This window comes from Heptranchias perlo, chromosome 2 (genome assembly GCF_035084215.1).
Source record: "Heptranchias perlo isolate sHepPer1 chromosome 2, sHepPer1.hap1, whole genome shotgun sequence".
NCBI lineage: Eukaryota > Metazoa > Chordata > Chondrichthyes > Hexanchiformes > Hexanchidae > Heptranchias > Heptranchias perlo.
In genome coordinates this window covers 64372347-64393072 of record NC_090326.1, presented here as the reverse complement: position 1 = coordinate 64393072, position 20726 = coordinate 64372347, and the positions used below count along the sequence as shown (strand labels likewise).

At 41.2% G+C, this 20726-nt stretch overlaps 1 protein-coding gene across 1 annotated transcript in view; it reads right to left on the bottom strand.

Moving 5' to 3' along the window:
• The window catches only part of LOC137339741 (adenylate cyclase type 2-like), a 368927-nt gene that overhangs the window by 154103 nt on the left and 194098 nt on the right, over nt 1-20726 (bottom strand). The window contains exon 5 of the mRNA XM_068001920.1: nt 18591-18745. Within this exon, the coding sequence (XP_067858021.1) occupies nt 18591-18745 (155 nt within the window). The remainder of the gene's footprint in view (nt 1-18590; nt 18746-20726) is intronic.

The following is a 20726-nucleotide window of genomic DNA, read 5'->3' as shown; positions in this document are numbered from 1 at the left end:
TATAACTGCTCACTGAAGGTCAAATTATACACATCTGCTACAAGCAGATAACGAGGCAATATAGAATAGAATCATAGAATGGTTATGGCACAGAAGGAGGCCATTCGGCCCATCAAGCATGTGCTGGCTATTTGTAAGAGCAATCCAGTTAGTCCCATTCTTCCGCTCTTTCCCCGTAATCCTGCAAATTTTTTCCCTTCCCCATTTATCCAATTCCTTTTTGAAAGCCATGATTGAATCTGCTTCCACCACCCTTTCAGGCAGCGCATTCCAGATCATAACTACTCGCTGCGCAAAAAGGTTTTTCCTCATGTCACCTTTGATTCCTTTGCCAATCACCATAAATCTGTGTCCACTGGTTCTCGACCCTTCCGCCAATGGGAACAGTTTCTCTTTATTTACTTTATCTAAGCCCTTCATGATTTTGAACACTTCTATCAAATCTCCTCTTAACTTTCTCTGCTGTAAGGTGAACAACACCAGTTTCTTCAATCTATTCACGTAACTGAAGTCCCTCATCCTTGGAACCATTCTTGTAAATCTTTTCTGCACCCTCTCTAAGGCGTTCACATCCTGACTAAAGTGCGGTGCCCAGAATTGGACACAATACTCCAGCTTGGCTGAACCAGTGTTTTATAAAGGTTCATCATGGTGCCTTCATTAAAGAAAACATCTGTGCCACCCTTATTTGAAGGTGATTAAGGAGTGGATGCATGGCTTTAGGGAGACTGATGCTACAATGGAGCTATGGCTCAAGGCACCCATGTGCCAACCATGCTGCTCAGTGGCCAAAATGATAAAGCTATGGCAGAGTACAAGTGTGAAGTTGCCAATAAGGAATTAGCAGTGGTACCAGTAATGCAGCAAGGGAGAATGGTGCACCAGGCACTAATTCCAAGGAGTGCCACGGCTATACCATTTCTTAAAATAGAAAATCACATCTGAAAGTAATCCTGTGTAAACCACCTCGTTCTGCACTTTCATGCTCAGTTCTTCAAATACCATCTTCTGTCTTCTGCTGGGGTCCGACTATAACAACAACTTGCATTTATATAGCACCTTTAGCATAGTAAAACGTCCCAAGGCGCTTCACAGGAGTGTTATCAAACAAAATTTGAAACAAAAGGAGATATTAGGACAGGTTATCAAAAGCTTGGTCAAAGAGGTAAGTTTTAAGGAGCATTTTAAAGAAGAGGGAGACAGAAACTTCATCTGTGGCCTTAGAAAGCACCACATCTCCTCACCAGCCTGCTGGCTAACAGTGTGGTAGGAGTGATGTTGCGCCAGCCCAGGAGAGGGATGATGGCAAAAGGGGACATGGAAGTGGGGACTCAATCAAAGTGCTCCCATGTCTCCCCCCCCCCCCCTTGCCCCCCTCCCCCACCTCAAGCAGTACCTCAATGCTGCCTCCTCTCCCGATGTCCAAGTCTCCCCCTGCACAGATGCAGGTGGAGCAGTCTTTGGCAGGGCCCTCACGGACTCCAAAACCCAGAGGTCGTAGGCCGAAAGCATCTAAGGAGTCAGTGCATGAATTTGAGCAACCTGCCACTACCTCTGCTGAAGCCACAGGGGATGCACCACGTAGAAGCAGTAGGAAGAGGAAGTGTAAGGTTTTGTAATCACGAAGGGTATGCACACGGTATCTGAGAGAATGTGATGCACACAGCATCAGAAGTGTGAGAGTTTGGCTGGATAGACCAGTAGGTCTTTACCTGTCTGTCATTTTCGTATGTTTGTAATTCCATAAAGAAAATCAAGAATGCATAGTGTTAACAGCATAAGTTTTAAGCACCAAGATTAAGACTGTGCAACTGTCAATAGAAAAAGTTACAGAACACGTCGGCTTAGCTAAGTTAAGAAGATTGAAGAAAGACGATAACAAGAGTTTACTACAAAGGCATCCCAGAGGTGACCCCAGAATACAACCAAAGAGAATAACATTGTACAATGCAATATCCAGCCTGCTATTCAAGGAGACATCCCTAGACCTACCAGTAATACACTGAATATAGCCTATGAACTTAAACTCATTAAAACCATACTTTAATTTTTTTACTAAGAAACAGCTTACATTTAGGTTACTGTTGTAATGATTTAAATTCTGTTGATTAATATTAAGAAACAATTTGCCTTTAACTGTAATCATCAATACTTAACTGTATAATGGCAATTATAGTTAAATAGAGTTGCATTAGTAATACATCTCTGTATCTGCCTTGGTTTATGATGTCTCTGGCAATAAGAATTAACTAATTGTTTTACTGTGGCTCTGCTATTGCATGATTTGGTTTGGCAACAATCAATATCTTTCAAAATAGGTTACGGAGCAGTCTTAAGTGAGCCAATTTAGGCATTGGATATGAAACTCTAGACATAAAACTGTAGATCTCATTCTAATCCTTGGATGTGGGCAGATTGATGGAGGAACGATTTGTCTAACAGCTTTTCATTAAATAAAGACTGCATACTGATATTTGTCAGTGCAATACTTCCGATATATTAGGGTATTGTGAGGAACGTAAAATCAGCAAAATCTACATATCTATTATATCTTAATTTCAGTACATGGAATGCACATTTCATTGAAAACTCATTATAACTACCTAGTACTCCTGTATATAGCGCTATAATACAATGCTGTTCGACGTTAAAGGTATGATGACTCTGTTGCACATTAGCTGCTAATTTATAGTTAGGGTATAACAATTTGTCCATGGGCTTCCCATAAATCACTCAAATTGCCTCCAAATTTTTTTTAAACCACCTTTTTTTTAATCAGTAACTGAGACACACCAAGATGCATTTCACCCCCGCATTGTCTTTCCCACTTCATTTATATTTTTCAAATAAAAGAGAAACAAGTTGAATTTTGAACGCTCAAATTACCAAATGTGTTTTGTTGATTGTTAGTAATTAGGATGTTTACATTTTCTGATGTCTGTGAGAGAAACATAGAAAGATTGAGGGGGAGAGAGAAAGAGAGTGACAGACAAACATGGTATGAAGATACACATCCAAGAATCAATCACAAAACATCAATGTTTACAGAGATTCCTTACAAAGTCACAAAGCCACCAATGTTGTTCAGCCCATACCCTGCCCACTCCCTTCACTGTTGAAAGACACTAAGAATTCACCAAACTTCACATTCCACTGTCAGGTTTTCCTTCCACAGTTCTGTCAGTCCTCCATAGTGATATCAGATCAAAGAATCCCCATGCCACTAAACTCCAGCAACCCCACTGCATTTCTGCCAAGCTCCAAGGCCATTCCCCAGTCCTACCAAAGACCAGGACCATCCATCAGTGATATTAAAGCCCAGGCTGCCCCCATAGTTACCACAGACCAGCAATGCCCCGAGTTCAATTGAACCCCATTCTCCCTTCCCAGTGCAGCTAAATACTAGCACCAGGTATTTCCTTGGGGGTTTTCCTGATTGGCTGCCATAACTTTGGTAGAAGATTAACGAAAATCCTGTTTATGCATCTTTCCAGAGTTTCCACAGATTTTCCGCTGAATCAGGAAAACCCCGCAGTAATTCCTGGCGTAGATATCTAGCTCTCATTGATGCATCTTGCTTTATACCCTCAGCTTTAAAAAATGGCAAGGGATAGTAATTAAGTATATAGAAAAAGGAATATATTTATAGAAAAATAAACTATTTCCGCTGGTTGGGGAATCTAGGACTAGGGGACATAACCTAAAACGTAGAGCCAGGACTTTCAGGAGTGAAGTTAGGAAACACTTCTACACGCAAAAGGTGGTAGAAGTTTGGAACTCTCTTCTGCAAACGGCAGTTGATGCGAGCTCAATTGTTAATTTTAAGTCTGAGATTGATAGATTTTTGTTAACCAAAGGTATTAAGGGATATGGGGCTAAGGCTTAGGTCACAGTTCAGCCATGACCTCACTGAATGATGGAACAGGCTCGAGGGGCTAAATGGCCTACTCCTGTTCCAAGTTCTTATATAAATAAAATAAACGTCACTCATTTTCACTTTTGAGAATAGCAGAGATGGCTATGGAATTTGATTCCCAAAGTATTGAATCACAATCCCAGAGTGCCATGTAATAAAACAGAATTTGATATTTAGTTCCTGTAAATCAATGGTCCAAATGTTATGCTCTACATGGTGTAACACTCCTATCATTACAAAACAACATGTCCTCCCACTTACAATAAGCAACATACATGGGTGACTCTTTGTCTTTGATGAAAAAATATTGTCAAAGCTATCCTCAGCTTATTGACGTAGATTCTGCAGAACACCAGCAGTATGAGCTGTAGCCCTGACAACAGCCTTTAATGGATTGTCTGAATTCTGACAAATGCCAGTTCCAGAATATACATACTGCAGCATTGAGCAACTTCAAGTTTGCTCAATTTGTGACAACTGAAATTTCACAGGTTGATAGGAATAAATAAGAAAATAAAACACTACATTAACACATTGGACATCTTGATTCTGGTATAATGATGCCCATTTATTGTAGAAAAATATGTATATCACTATATCCAAAAACACTATTATTTGAGATTGTTACATAAATATGACATGCTAACTTTGTCAAAAATACTGATAACCTATCATTTTGAATTCATATAATTAAAATCAGACAAATTTAAATCTCATCTATCTAAAATAGTTCAGATGCAGAAAGCAATCGGTGTTGGTGGGAAACAATAAAAATAAAACAGGGATGTCCATTTACCCCTTCCTTCTCCTTTCAGAAAATTGGTTTAGAAAGTGTATGAGGAAAAGGCAGTCCATAAAGGTTAAAGAAATAGTAACTGAATTCTGCTTTTGTCAAATGCTTTGAAAAATTTATATGGGTAGGCTTTATGAATTTGCGCTCCTGGTGTGGAGCTTTGTGTGGCATGACCACTTTTTGGGATATTAATATTATTGGATAAAAAAAATCCTGTGAAGCCCACTGAGTTCCACACCCAAGTGCCCAATATGTGCTCCCGACAAGCAAAGCTCTACGTCGGGAGCACAAATTCATAGAAGGTACTGTATGGTCCAATTACAGTCACTTCATATCCTCTCAAAGGTACTTACCCCTGTCACCGATGTGATTTACTTATCCACTGCACAGAATCCTATTTCATTTAAGTGATCTTTAATTTCCTTCTTGGCCAGGATTAGAAGAACTTGTTTCTTCTTTTTAGAAATGTCATGAACTTTTGAGAACTGCCCTGGGACTCTTAGTCAGGAGTTGCTAAACTGAATTAGTCAGACACTATAATATTACATGCATTGCAAAGTAGGTTGAAACAGAACCAAAAAAATGGGTTAATCCTCAAGGCACCATTGTCATGTGATAAAGTGTATGTCAAGATAGCAGTAGAGATTTGAGCAAAATAAGACCAAACAGGGATGCTCGTTTAGACACTGAGTTGGAGGATATGCTACTTTATAACAATAGGGGTGTTATGCCCTGTGTCTTTCACGACACTTTATCATGTTAGTAAACAGAAGAGGACACTGTCTCATTGATCATGCTTTCTACCACTTATTTGAGCAATTTAATTACAAACTAATATAAAAACCATTAGAAGGAAGTTTATGCTGCAGCAGAAAATCTGGTGGAGTACAGATTTATTGCTCGCAGCCAAAGTGAAGCATCGGCCTTTAAAATTGCAATCTGCACATCTGTCTGAATGAAAATGTCATCATGCTTTTAATATGTGACAGTTACCATAACAAGGACATTTCTTTATTGTGGCTGGATACAACTGATGTACCTGTTTCCCGAAAAAGCAACATTTCTTTCCATAACTGTTTATGATATTGACTTTGAGTGAAATTTTCAGAACACACTGTTCTTGCTCATTCCACCAACTTGGCATACCCCTAACTGATTTCTACACACAAATAGTTGTAGTGCTAGTCTTAGTAGTTGTTCCTTACTTATACAGTGTCATAAGGTCTCATTTTTCTGCTATCAGTGCTATCATCCCTATGCAGCCCCTTCCGGCATATGCAGACTCAAATCCAGTGGTAACAATGTAGCATTTTAAACTAGGTCATCCTATCAGAACTGCTGTATTTACATCATGAATATTTCTACATATACATTTCCATTGTTCATCACCAGTGAATATAGATGAATTTTTGTATGCCACTGACCACAGCACCATTGCGTATCTACACTTAACAATTTATAGTAACATTTTTTCGTTCTTACCAATTTTCTCCTCTTCCCTTTTATCCCAAAGAAACCGATTCCTTTTGGTGGTATAGTTGCATTGGCACTGGTCACCCTCCAATAGCTCACCCAAATGGGCTCTATTCATTTGTGAGCCTCAACATTGACCACTGGCAGGATATTCAACTATGAGGGAGCCTGATTTGTGTCCTCAATTGATGTCTACACAATCACTTCCAGCAGGGGCTGCTGGACAGAGATCAGAGGCATGATTTTAACTCAGAAAACCGGGTGGGTTGGGGGCGGGGGGAGCAGTAAAAATTTAAAAAATCTAAAACCCGGCCCCAACCTGCCCATTTCCAGTTTTAACGGAGGCAGGACGAGGGGCGAGCGACCAACCCGCTCTTAGGAGGCGGGTCGGTCACTTAAAGCTTTCAAGGAGGTTGTGGGTCTTTTTTTTAAAAACAGCTTTTTTGTTTTTAACCCCTTGGGGCCGGGATTCCTGGGCCTTCTACTTCATGCCACAAGAGAGGAGGCAAGAAGGCCCGAAACAGCAGATAAGTGCCAGCTTGTGGGCCCGGAGGATCAGGAGTGCTTCCTCTAGGCCCAACAAGCCTACCTGCAGCGACCCCCCTCCCTCCCCCGACGATCGCCGACACCCCCCTCACGATCTCCGACCACCCCCTCACGATCTCCAACCACCCCCTCACGATCTCCGACTCCCCTCTTACAATCTCCAACTCCCCCCTCACGATCTCTGACCCCCCTCCCAAGATCTCCGACCCCCCACTCACGATCTCGTGCCTCGCCCTCATGATCTCCAACCCCCCCTCACGATCTCCGACCCCCGCAATGACCCCCGACCCCACCGATGACTGAATCCCCCGATGACCGACCCTCCAATAACCCCCGACCCCCCCCGATTACTGACCCCGCCCACCAGTGACACCACCCCCACCAATCTAACATGTACCTGTTCACGTCCTTTCCTTCCTCTCCTCCTGTCTGACTAACCAGGCCGGCCTGACGTACAGAAAACCGTCAAAAAAAAATAAAAGACATCCTTACATCAAAATCGTAAGGATGTCTGGGAAGCCTGTATTTCTGGGTTTCCTTCAGGAATTCCAACCCCCGCCCCCTTCCCGGCTCCCCGATAAAATCATGCCCCGGGAGTGGAAACAGTGGCCAATTTTCCCCTACCTAATACAGGGCACTGTTGCCAAATGCCTTTACCCTTTCTCAGATATTCTTAGCTTGAATTCTTTTCTCAAAACTATTGGGTAGATTTTCTAGACTTGATATCCAATAATTATCCAACTCAAATGTCATCATTCTCAAAAATCTACTTCTTTAAAATTAATTTATTTAATATGTGTAATACAAAATAAGGGTATACTTTCCAGATTTGGAACAATTTGACTTCCTTACTTGAACTAATTTTCATTCAGTCTGTTTGGTTCCTTAACAAATCCTTATCTCACTGTTTGCTAACAACACTAAGATATGCACCCTTGCCTTTTTCAAAAAATCACAATAATTGTCTATTCACTGGCAGAAGACTAACTAACGGTAATTTCTTTTCAATCATCTATTTTATAATGAGAGTAAATGAAAACTTTAGAAATTGATAATTCTTAACTTTTTTTGATATCTGGATTTATAGTGAAAAATTAAATTTGTATAAATAAATGCCTTAAATATGGGAAGTATGATACGTCATTCATTAAGGTCCAGAAGATCCAGGAGTCCTGCTGCGCTACTGTAACAACGACGGAGCAGGAATTAGATGTCCTGGCTAGTTGTGCACCTGACCTCATCCAAATTTCCAGGGTTGGGCGATTTTGCATAAAGTAGGCAGTCGCCCACATGGTGGGGAAGGAGGAAATTTGGAACGGTACTGTGCCACTGTGTTGGAGTGACAGCAGCATCAGATGAAGTTTTCCCAAATTCAGAAGAAATAGGCCCGTTTCCAGAAAGGCCATTTTCTTATTGCAACTGATCACTCTGTGGATACCTTGAGTAAGGAAACAGCCTTTTAAAGTCTCTTTGGCTCCACTTCTGTCGGTGTGAGGTCCTGACACGTAATGCACGCTTGCTTCATGCAGGTGTACAAGACATTGGGGACAACTAAGGCGGAACTGGAGAGAATTCTGGTAGATGATGTCATTCCGACAGTCCTGCCTATTTCACTGATGTCAGGACTGAAGAAATTCGATGCAAGAATGACCAGTCCCCACTCTCAGTGGAAATGGTAGCACTCGTCAGATGGGGTGGAGAACCTGCAAACTAGGCCCTACCCCAATTTTTAACCTTGCACTCCCACACCCACATCAAATGCAACATGTTTACGCTGCAGGTATTATAGATTTTCAGGCCTTAAATGTGTAAAATGGGGCATTAAGTGCATCCACAGCATGAAATATCACCTGTCCCATTTTTCTGATTAGCTCACATAACCACTATCAGTTAAGTTAACTATGCTGCTTCACTCAAGCACAAATCTACCTATTAGGAACAAGGAACTTGCTAATTAAAATGATCAATTCAGTTGTTATTTTTTTCTGTGAAGGTACCAATCTTACAGCAACAATTACCACACAATGAACCAATCACATTGCTCGATTTTTCCCTCACTGGCTCCAGCCACCATCTTGACCTCAGACTTAGCTGAATATATAGTTGTATATAATTAAATAATTCTGGAAAAAAGCACTAAACTTACCCATAAAGTCAGTGACTGTATGTTAGAAATGATTCCAAGAACATTCTACCACAGATTTTTCCCTCTGGAGTCTGGAGCATAAATTCTGCTGTATTCCTCACCCTTCCTTTTATGCATGTTATACTGCACCAATGGCACAGTGCTATCATTCTGATCAACTACAACACCTGGAATGCAACTTAAGTCTGCTGCCTTTTACTGAGTCTAAAGCCGTACTGGACAGGGAGAGTAGGGCTTACAAACAGGAAATTGTGGCATATTTCCTGAATTGTCAATTTTGCTGTTGATCACATATATGAAAAAAAATCTAGTGATTTGAAGGCACATCTTTATTTTCTGATCAGACAAACAAAAGAATTTCCACTCAGATACATGTTTCCAATTAGACCCTGGGAACTCAAAGTACCATGATTCCACTCCCCCCCCATTCTTTTGTCCTTATAAATATCACACCTATTAAATTATTATTTAATAAAGGGTTGTGATAGGATTCATGGATGCGATTCCATATAGTGAGGTTCTGATCTTGGCCATGTCTTTGTGACAGGAGGGAAGGAAAGATCATTTGAGCACCACACAGCAGATGCCGGCAATACAATGATATTGGAAGAGGCCTGATTGCTTCCTACTCTTTTGGCTTAATGATATGGAATATGCAGCCCTAAAAGGAAAAAAAGAAATCTGTATTAATACCTTGTTATGCCTTTTATTTTGGAAATCTATTGATAAAAATAAGTAGATTTCAGGGGGAGGTGGTACCTAGAGTAGATATACATAGCTTTGGGCGCAATTTGCTACGAACGAGCACAACAAATTAACAGTTACTTTTGGTGGTTTCTATTGATTCCCCTAGAGGCTTATCCGTTGAATGTATTTAAAATGAAACGTGCCTGCTTCCACAGAACATTCAAACATTGGATAGGGTTCAGAGCAGAGCCACAAGGATAATTCTAGGACTTCGATGTCCAAGATATGAAGAGAGACCCACAGAGCCAAAGCTTCTTCAATTAAAGAAAATTGAGGGGGCATAATCCAGGTTTTTAAAATGTTGAGATGCATAGATGATATACTCCTCTCTGCATTCTTAAACCTGGATCAAGCAGAGAGTATTTGATTTCGAGCATGAGTACAGAACTGGAAAATATGGCACTAAAATTCCACAGGTGTTCTCCTGATCTCCTGGTGTAACTCTGGTGGAAGACCAGCAGCACTTCCAGAAAAAATAGCAGAAATCTGGCATAACCTAGGTTACGTCGGGTCTCTGACGTTCCTCTGGGGATTCCACCGGAGTTACAGTGAGAGACCGGAAGAGGCCTTGCAGAATTTCATAGATTTTAAAATAAACCAGCCTTAAATGAGACTGGAGCTTAGATGACACCCCCCACCCCCGCCCGCAACCAGAGTAGTGGTGATATGTGGGACTAACTCTTAGCAAAATTGTTTGAAGTTATGTTGATTAACTCTTTCACAAAGAAGATGGGAAACATGATTGGATGTTTGGGGTCTCTATCTTTGGGAGAATCTGAAGTGATTGTTCTTATTAATAGCCCTAAGACATTTCATAGATAGGAGTATGGAAAACAGGACAATATATGGCAGTGTTTGGGAAAGTCTGGTACACTGAAATTTCTCAACGTAACAGTAATATCACAATATTGTGTAGACACAGCCTCTTTGTATAATGCTTTTGTTAAAATTTATAGTTATTACAAATGTTTGCATGTATTTGTGAAATGGCACAATCTATAGTATGTGCTACACTGATATGTAAATTGAAACTAGATTGATTTCTGGGATGAGAGGGTTGTCCTATGAGTAAAGATTGAGTAGAATGGGCCTATATTCTATGGAGTTTAGAAGTGATCTCATTGAAACGTATGAAATTCTTAGATGGCTTGACAGGGTAAATGCTGAAAGGCTGTTTTCCTTGGCTTGAGAGTCTAGAATCAGAGGTCTTAGACTCAAGATAAGGGGTCGGCCATTTAGGACTGAGATGAGGAAAAATGTCTTCACTCAGAGGGTTGTGAATCTTTGAAATTCTCTACCACAGAAGGCTGTGGAAGATTATCTGTGGAGATTAAAGAACAAACTTTGTTTACTTGTTGTATTGTAAATTGACTGAAGGACTATGTGACAACAACCTTTACAGACATTTTGAATATTGAAGAAGACTGGGTTGAACATATGACAAAGTGACTGGTTATGGAGAAAGGATATTTACATAGGTTTTAAAGATCTTGCATTATATATTACTATAATGCATGTTATACAATATGTAATGGAAATACTTGCGACTATAAGATGCGAAGTATTATGGGTGATTTCATTTTAAAAAACTAAGACTTACCAGAAAACAAGTCAAATTCCAACTGTCACAGGTGAATTTTGATTGAATATCTTATTTATCTGAGGAGCTGTCATTGTAGGTGCTTCACCAGAGATTGGCAGGTATTTTTCCCCTCAAAACTGATTGAAAATCTACTTGCACTTGTTTTCAGCCCACAATCTGTCAATGGTGTTCCACACATGCACTGTGATAGGTTATTAGTTTCCATGCCAGGAAACATCTGCCACATCAGACAGTCTGCAGTGCACAGATGCATCAGGAAAGTGACAATGCCTATGTTTGTAAGAGGCAACATCTTCATCACCTTTCCTGTGAAAAGGAAACAACAGCCGGACAGGATGCTTGGCTTTCACCAGCTGACAGAGTCCCCTCAAGGGTACGGAGCTGTAAATGGTACCAAGTGGAAATCAGGGCCCTTCATATCAACCCATTAGCTTCATGAAGAGAAAAAATTTGCACTCAGTTAATGTTCAGGTGGTATCTACACCACAGAAACATTATTATGCATGTCAGTAGCCATTATGCAGCAAACTGCCATAATTTCTTCATTGTGTGGCAGTGCACGGTCCCGCATTATTTGAAGAATAAACATTGACTGGCTGGCTCTTAGGACAACAGAGTTATCCTATTGTAGTTATGACTGTTGAACCCACTGAAAAACCCATCAACAGCAGAAGAGCACCGCGGCCTGGATGTCTCAGCATTCGTTTGTTAGGAACATAGGAACAGGAGTCGGCCATTCAGCCCCTCGTGCCTGCTCCGCCATTTGATAAAATCATGGCTGATCTGTCATCTAACTCCATATACCTGCCTTTGGCCCATAGCCCTTAATACCTTTGGTTGCCAAAAAGCTATCTATCTCAGATTTAAATTTAGCAATTGAGCTAGTATCAATTGCCATTTGCGGAAGAGAGTTCCAAACTTCTACCACCCTTTGTGTGTAGAAATGTTTTCTAATCTCACTCCTGAAAGGTCTGGCTCTAATTTTTAGACTGTGCCCCCTACTCCTAGAATCCCCAACCAGCGGAAATAGTTTCTCTCGATCCACCCTATCTGTTCCCCTTAATATCTTATAAACTTTGATCAGATCACCTCTTAACCTTCTAAACTCTAGAGAATACAAACCCAATTTGTGTAATCTCTCCTCGTAACTTAACCCTTGAAGTCTGGGTATCATTCTAGTAAACCTACGCTGCACTCCCTCCAAGGCCAAAATGTCCTTCCGAAGGTGCGGTGCCCAGAACTGCTCACAGTACTCCAGGTGCGGTCTAACCGGGGTTTTGTATAGCTGCAGCATAACTTCTGCCCCCTTGTACTCTAGTCCTCTAGATATGAAGGCCAGCATTCCATTAGTCTTATTGATTATTTTCTGCACCTGTTCATGACACTTCAATGATCTATGTACCTGAACCCCTAAGTCCCTTTGGACATCCACTGTTTTTAACTTTTTACCATTTAGAAAGTACCCTGTTCTATCCTTTTTTGATCCAAAGTGGATGACCTCACATTTGTCTACATTGAATTCCATTTGCCACAGTTTTGCCCATTCACCTAATCTATCAAAATCGCATTGTAATTTTATGTTTTCATCTACACTGCTTACAATGCCACCAATTTTTTTGTCATCGGCAAACTCATGTGTCACTCCCACCTTCAAGAAAAGTTTGTCATGCCGCTTAGGCACGTTGAAAGATTATGTGACAAAGAGCAATGCTTGTGCATAATGCTTGAAATGGTACCTTCCTGAGAGAATGGAAGTTTCCAATTTAGGTTTGTACCATATTTGATGGACCCCGCAAAAAATGTGTAAAAGTGAGGAGTGTACTAACCGTCTCCTAGCTCCTGATAGCAGCACACTTCTTTCTCATCTGCACCCAGGTATGAGGGAGCTAGGGGACTGCACTGACTTGGCCAGCAATCTTCCTCTGTTCACTTGGAACCTGTGCTTTTACTGGAGGGTGGCCTTCAACTCCAAGAAGGGCCATCTTTCTTTGTGCACCTCCTGCAGCAGGACCTCTAATTCTGTAACATCAAAAAGAGCAGTACTGCCTACCTGTCTCTGCTGTGCTATTGTGAACAATTAGTCCACATTTTTGCTACCATCACAATTTCCCCTTTTGTGCTGAACTACAGCCCTTTAAGAGCTGCTGCCTCCGCCGATTTTGCACTGTCAAACCAAGTATCCTATGGGCCAAACTCACAGGTCAAACTTTTCCTGTAATTTTAGCCTATTGAAAATAAAGAGCAGGCCTTATGTCACAAATTTTCACACAGTCTGCTCCTTGCACTTCCAGTGCAGGTTTGCCTGCCATGGGCACAAGTAGCACAATTTTCCCAGAATTGCAAAATTCGGGCTCTCACGTCAGCACCTGGAATAGAGTGACCGCCAGGAGTATGTTGAAGTTGATGAGATCTTGTCCAAATTCACTGGTGTTGAAAATAGTTGTATTTCCGTTTTACCTGAAAGTCTTTTGGGTGTATATGTCCAAAACTATTTAGTTTAGTAGGTATCTAAATTTATTTATTTCTTTGGCAATCTGGGGTTACCATCTGAGGCAGTCATATCCTTGGTCGTTTACCCATATTTTCCTTACTGACCTTGGGGACTATTCTTGTATTTATAATTCAAATTTGGAGTTATAAGAGAGTCTGGTATGAAATTTCAATTTTTTTATCCCTGACAATCTCTTCTTTCTGTTGTTTGGGGTTCTTAGGTGGAATAAGTTAACCAACTGAAACCATATCCCCAGTTGATAGAGTTTTAAAAAACTCACATAAAATACCAATAATTGTTACTAAAAAATGAGTTCTTGTAAGTTAAAACTCTATATAACACAATGTCCTGACTGTTCACTTGATTTCAAAGCATGTATTATAACATACAGAGGTTTCTTTTCAGTGACAGCTGAAATGAACTGAAGCTCTTCAGTATCTGTAAAATTATCCCAACTCATCCTCAGCACATTAATACTTCCATTATCTGACCTTTCAAGAATCCACAGAATGATACACCTCCAAAGGAAAACTGCACTGTACCCAAGATGTGTGAACAAACATTCAAACACTTCTAATCCACTGTAGTCACACAGTATCAGAGTCACTGCAAGACCTGGTCATGTTTTGCAAAGCTTATTTTCTTCTCTTTTGTAATTTAAAATGAGTTCAATCAAAAAAAGCGTCACATCGAGAATACCTTTTTGTTGGTGTCAGTAGTCATCATCTTTGCATCGAGGTCCTGGTATAAAGTGTCAAATGTTACTGTTGAAAACATAGCTCAAAACTGAATGCAGAGCCCACAAAACAATGCAACAGCGTGCATCATAAATTATAACAGATACATCGGAGTAGGTCCAAGGTGGTAAATTAATCTCTGTTGGAAGGGGGAAGGGTTTCAGAAAATGAGTTATTAACCACTAATGCTTTGTTGCTAAAACTTATTGTTCATTGAACACTTTGAATGGATCACAATCATGTAATTCTTTGATGTTTATTATTTAATATGGGATGTCTTGTTTCCAGTTCTTCATTAGTAAAGCCAAACGTGAGTTAATACCGAAACTTTTGCAAGGTTTCTTTTAAAGCAGTGGCTAGAATACTGCACAATTTTTTCATAGGCAGAGCAAATTGCAAACATGAGCCTTACAGACATCCATCATTTCCTTAATATAATAAAAATAACAAGACCGTATGTTAATTAGTAGCTCAATTATGGGATGTATTGCCACTTAATATACTTTGCTTGCAGCTCTTCTCCCTCTAGCTCCTAAATTGCTCTTTAAATTACTCTCAATGTATAATACTTACAAGGGGTAATTTTGCAAGGCTCCACTGCAGGGGCAGATAATTACTATTGTGAGTACAGGTCTAGTAAGGCTCTATGCTGGCAGTGAAGTCTTGTGAAATTAACCCTATAATTAAAGTGTAGGGGACAATGTTTAGTTCAAAGTACACTGTCAATTTTACATAGGAAAATTAATTTTGTTTGCCATTTTTACAAAAGCACCAGCCTTGACTTTACCCCCTGCAACAAATGAGAACAGGGCTTGCAGGGGGTTAAAATGCTTACACCAATCTACTCACTTGATCCCTGCTGGCCTTGCGCTGCATGCCATTTTAACAGGTGTGTTCTGGTGATCCAACGACATTCTTGCACCATGCAGGTGACGACCTCATTGAAATTCAAATGCCGGGGTCTGCTGACGTTTTTCAGACTCCAACTAAATTTTAACTCTCGCAGCCACAATCAGTGCCTGGTGCCAACCTTGCCCAGTACTGGCCTCCGGGCCCCACATGAGGAAACCCATGATCTCGAGCTTCCCTCTCCCGACTGCGATCCCTACCACCTCCCCACCCCCCACCACTTACCTGTCTGCTGGGGAACGTTCCCATGGGTCCCTGGCAGCAGCCTTCGGCCATGTTCGCCCACTGGCCTCATGTAATTGACACCGAGTTCGGGCAGGAGCTTGGTCTGGTATATTTAAATGGGGCCCACGAGTTAAAATGGCCTGGGCCTCACATTGGTGAGACAGGAGAGCCTGACACTCGTCATGCCAGACTTATGCTCCCCCCCCGCCAAGTTAAAATCAGGGCTATAAATTTTAATACCAGAATGGTAAACAAATTATTCAGTCCAAGATTCCACTCACTTTTGATCAACAATTTTATTGAAGGGAGAGATTTTAAGAACTAGCACTTGAGGTGCAGAGCTTTATGTGACAGGAGTTCACTCATTCACTCCCTTCACCACCGGCGCACAGAGGCTGCAGTGTGTACCATCCACAGGATGCACTGCAGCAACTCACCAAGGCTTCTTCGACAGCACCTCCCAAACCTGTGACCTCTACCACCTAGAAGGACAAGAGCAGCAGGCACATGGGAACAACACCACCTGCACGTTCCCCTCCAAGTCACTCACCATCCCGACTTGGAAATATGTCGCCGTTCCTTCATCGTCGCTGGGTCAAAATCCTGGAACTCCCTTCCTAACAGCACTGTGGGAGAACCTTCACCACATGGACTGCAGCGGTTCAAGAAGGCGGCTCACCACCGCCTTCTCAAGGGCAATTAGGGATGGGCAATAAATGCCGGCCTCGCCAGCGACGCCCACATCCCATGAACGAATTTTTTAAAAAGTACATATCAGAATTTGGGCATGGAGGTAATTACATCCCATAAGATCTTCATGAATGGAATTCCTGATATATCCTTCTGTACTGGCCATTACTTTCATTTTGGAAGGGTTGATTAGCTCCCACCTTGTGAAGGAGGCTGAACAGAAAACTGAAATCTTCGGGGCCCAGGCCAAAATCTAGGCCCAGACCTCTAGAAGGGCCCTAGATCTGCCACAGAATGGACTGGTGCACTTGCTTTACCCTGGCGTACTGTCCACATGGTGGATTCCAAGATGAATCACTGATGAGGGGAAGTATAAAATGCCTATTAATTTTGTATTATTAAGCAAAGACAAGTTGCACTGATTGAATTAAGTGGGTGGGATCATTACAGTTGAAATAAAGCATCTTAACGATTTATACTTGGCCTTATCTTAACGGTTATTATCTTGGTCCATCTGAGAGTAGATTGGAGCGGCATATGGGGGCACATGCAAAAGACACAAATATGTGTTGAGATCATAAAGGGGGATCATTATTGCACCCCTGCCTTATGTTGTTGTATAATTACATATTGAGCGGCACGAGTCTACTCCAGCATGTAAGGGGCATGGGATCCACTTACGGGAGCAACTGATGCCACTGAACTTGAGAAGGTATCTACGGCAGACCTGGATTAGTAACAATTGGTGGCAGCTACCTGGGATACTGGGTACACTGAGTACAGTGAGATTTAAAAAGATGAAGTTGAATTAGCAAAGTTGATCGCCTAAGAGAAAGTGAAGGAAAGAGAGCGCTCCAGACAGGAAGAAGAGCAATATAAATGGGAAGAACAATCAGAATAAGAGCAATGCAAACAGGAAGAAAAGTGAGAATGAGGATGCAGATTGTGGGAATAGAGGGAATGATGTAAATTCAAGCCCAACTAATGGAAGAAAGAGCAGCACCATACACTTGAACTGACAACAACAACAACAACAACAACTCGCATTTATATAGCACTTTTAACGTAGTAAAACATCCCGAGGCGCTTCACAGCAGCGTTATCAAACAAAATTTGACAACAAGCCATATAAGGAGATATTAGGACAGGTGACCAAAAGCTTGGTCAAAGAGGTAGGTTTTAAGGAGCATCTTAAAGGAGGAGAGAGAGGTAGAGAGGCTGAGAGGTTTAGGGAGAGAATTCCAGAGCTTAGGACCTAGGCATCTGAAGGCAAGGCCATCAATAGCAGAGCGATTAAAATCGGGGATGCGTAAGAGGCAAGAATTGGAGAAGCACAGAGATCTCGGAGGGTTGTAGGGCAGGAGGAGGTTACTGAGATAGGGAGGGGCAAGGCCATGGAGGAATTTGAAAAGAAGGATGAGAATGTTAAAACCGAGGCGTTGCCGAATCAGGAGCCAATGTAGGTCAGCAAGCACTGGGATGATGGGTGAACAGGACTGGATATAGGCAGCAGAGTTTCGGATGAGCTCAAGTCTATGGAGGGTGGAAGAGCATTCGAATAGTCATGTTTAGTGGTAACAAAGGCATGAATGAGGGTTTCAGCAGCAGATGAGTTGAGGCGGGGCGGAGACGGGAGATATGATGGAGGTGGAAGTATGTGGTTTTGGTGATGGTGCGGATATGGGATCAGAGGCTCATCTCAGTGCCAAATAGGACACCAAGGTTGCGAAAGGTCTGGTCCAGCCTCAGATAGTGGTCAGGGAGAGGGATAGAGTCGATGGCTAAGGAACGGAGTTCGTGGCGGGGACTGAAGACAAAGGCTTCTGTCTTCCCAATATTTAGTTGAAGGAAATTTCTGCTCATCCAGTACTGGATGTCGGAAACATACATCAGCAGCAAGTCTGGTAAACGGGGTGGAGGGCCCACAATTTTATTAAGTCAAATCTTCTTCCAAATTTTAAAGAGAGAGCTGATACTGATAGTTTTATCGAGGCATTTGACTTGTTAATCACAAGTGGAAGAAGAAGAAATGGGCCACAAAGTAACTAAGCAGAAAAATGCTCTCTTTGTTTCCTCATTTTAATCCTGATGATAGTATGAACTGTGATATTGTAAAGTGTGCTATTTTCAAGGCTTATGATTTAATGTTTGAAGCATACAGACAGAAAACATAACAAATGTGAAAATTAATCATGAGCAAATGGAGTGACTGTAATTTTACAAAGTGTGTCTTGTGGCAACTTACTAGTGTAACTGTGTCAAGATATGTTTTTCTTACATCTTTTTCATACTTTTGAGAAGAAAGGAAAAGTACCTCACATTTGTGTGCCTCTTCACATACAAATTATGAAAGTTATTTGTATTTTCCAGCTGGCAGTGACCAGACTTAGGTCCTTGTAATCGCTGAATGATTTCAGCCTTCATCTCCATGGCAATATGTGCAGGAAGCAACGACAGTAAAAGACGTTCCTTTGGAAAGAGAGGGAAAAAAATACAAATTAAAATGTTATAACGCTATACTTTCTCATCTCTTGCATATATTGAAGTCATTTGCATCGAAACAGAGTGAATACCCGTGACACAAATGAAAACCAATGTATCATAAGAACATAAGAAATAGGAGCAGGAGTAGGCCAATCGGCCCCTCGAGCCTGCTCCGCCATTCAATAAGATTATGGCTGATCTGATCCTAACCTCAAATCTAAATTCATGTCCAATTTCCTGCCCGCTCCCCGTAACCCCTAATTCCCTTTACTTCTAGGAAACTGTCGATTTCTGTTTTGAATTTATTTAATGATGTAGCTTCCACAGCTTCCTGGGGCAGCAAATTCCACAGACCTACTACCCTCTGAGTGAAGAAGTTTCTCCTCATCTCAGTTTTGAAAGAGCAGTCCCTTATTCTAAGATTATGCCCCCTAGTTCTAGTTTCACCCATCCTTAGGAACATCCTTACCGCATCCACCCGATCAAGCCCCTTCACAATCTTATATGTCTCAATAAGATCGCCTCTCATTCTTCTGAACTCCAATGAGTAGAGTCCCAATCTACTCAACCTCTCCTCATATGTCCACCCCCTCATCCCCGGGATTAGCCGAGTGAACCTTCTTTTTACTGCCTCGAGAGCAAGTATGTCTTTTCTTAAGTATGGACACCAAAACTGTATCTTCAATGACATTTTCATTGATTTACTCTGTTGCTTTAAACAACTTTTGTACATATTACATTTAATTCATCTAAATTTCTGCGGGTGATATGGCAATCTAAATTTGCTCCTTTTTGTTGTATAGATGACATGATAGAAGATCCCAGTTTTGAACTGAGGAGAACAAACTAATTTCTCTAATGGGTAATGAATACTTTGTTTGAAAAGCACATTTGATTTCTGCTTTCACATTACTTTTGATCTCTCTCTCCACTTTGAACATTTTTGCTACAATTTTAACATTAAAAAAAGTATCATGGGAAAGACCAATAGCTGTCTTTCATCTTAACAATGAAATTGCACCAAAAATATTGGGCCAGAATTTACTGTAGCCGGCAAACGAACGGCACCCGCCATTCGTTAGACTTGCCCTTGCCCATAAAATTTCCATGAGCTTTAGTGCTGCAAGTTGCTGGAAGTGCGAGATGCTAATGTCGTGGTGCCCTCCACAGGGCATCTGGGACCTGTGTGAACAGGGCAAGCAACTGTGTATCTCCTTAACCAATCAGATGGAAGAATCGTTAATGAATAGCCCAGAGTCTGAACTGGGAAGTGTAAGTTAGAATAGTGAATTCAATGTCAAATCAGGTACAGAAAGCAAAATAAAGAGAGGGAAAGAAAGATTGGATTAAGAGAGAGAGATAAGAGACAGAAAGAAAAAGTTAAAAATAATTTTAATTTAAATTTTAAAAAAAATCTCCAACAACAATTAAAAGCTGAGGGAATGAGACACCGCACTTGTCAAAGTTAATTTTCAGTGCCAGAGAGGTTGGTTGGCAGTAATTAAGACTTATCACACCGTTAAAAAGGGTACTTAGACTGAAAAGGACAAGCCCTAACTTTCTGTGGCGAGTTTGGTTCATATCTACCGTGCAAATACAGGAACTTGATGCCGTTCAATGTATTTCAATGGTGGGTCCGACAGTGAGATGCCATTTTCGTGAAGCTGATGGTGGAACGGTGCATCTTGGACAGCAACTTCTGGATTTTTGTGTTTAACTTCGCATCTGCCCTCACTCGAAGTTGCTGTCCAATTTGCGCATAAATAACGGTGAACGCTGTTAGCCTCACCATTACTTTGACAGTAAATTCTGGCCCAATATGTTTTTAGAAATATGATAGTACATTTTAAGGCTTAACATCAAAACAAGCTAATCTTTTTCATGTGGTTATTAGTGATGCAATGCACGCAGAGCTGTTTGATCTGACACAAAATCAATATCCTGCTGTGCTGGTCCATAACAGCTT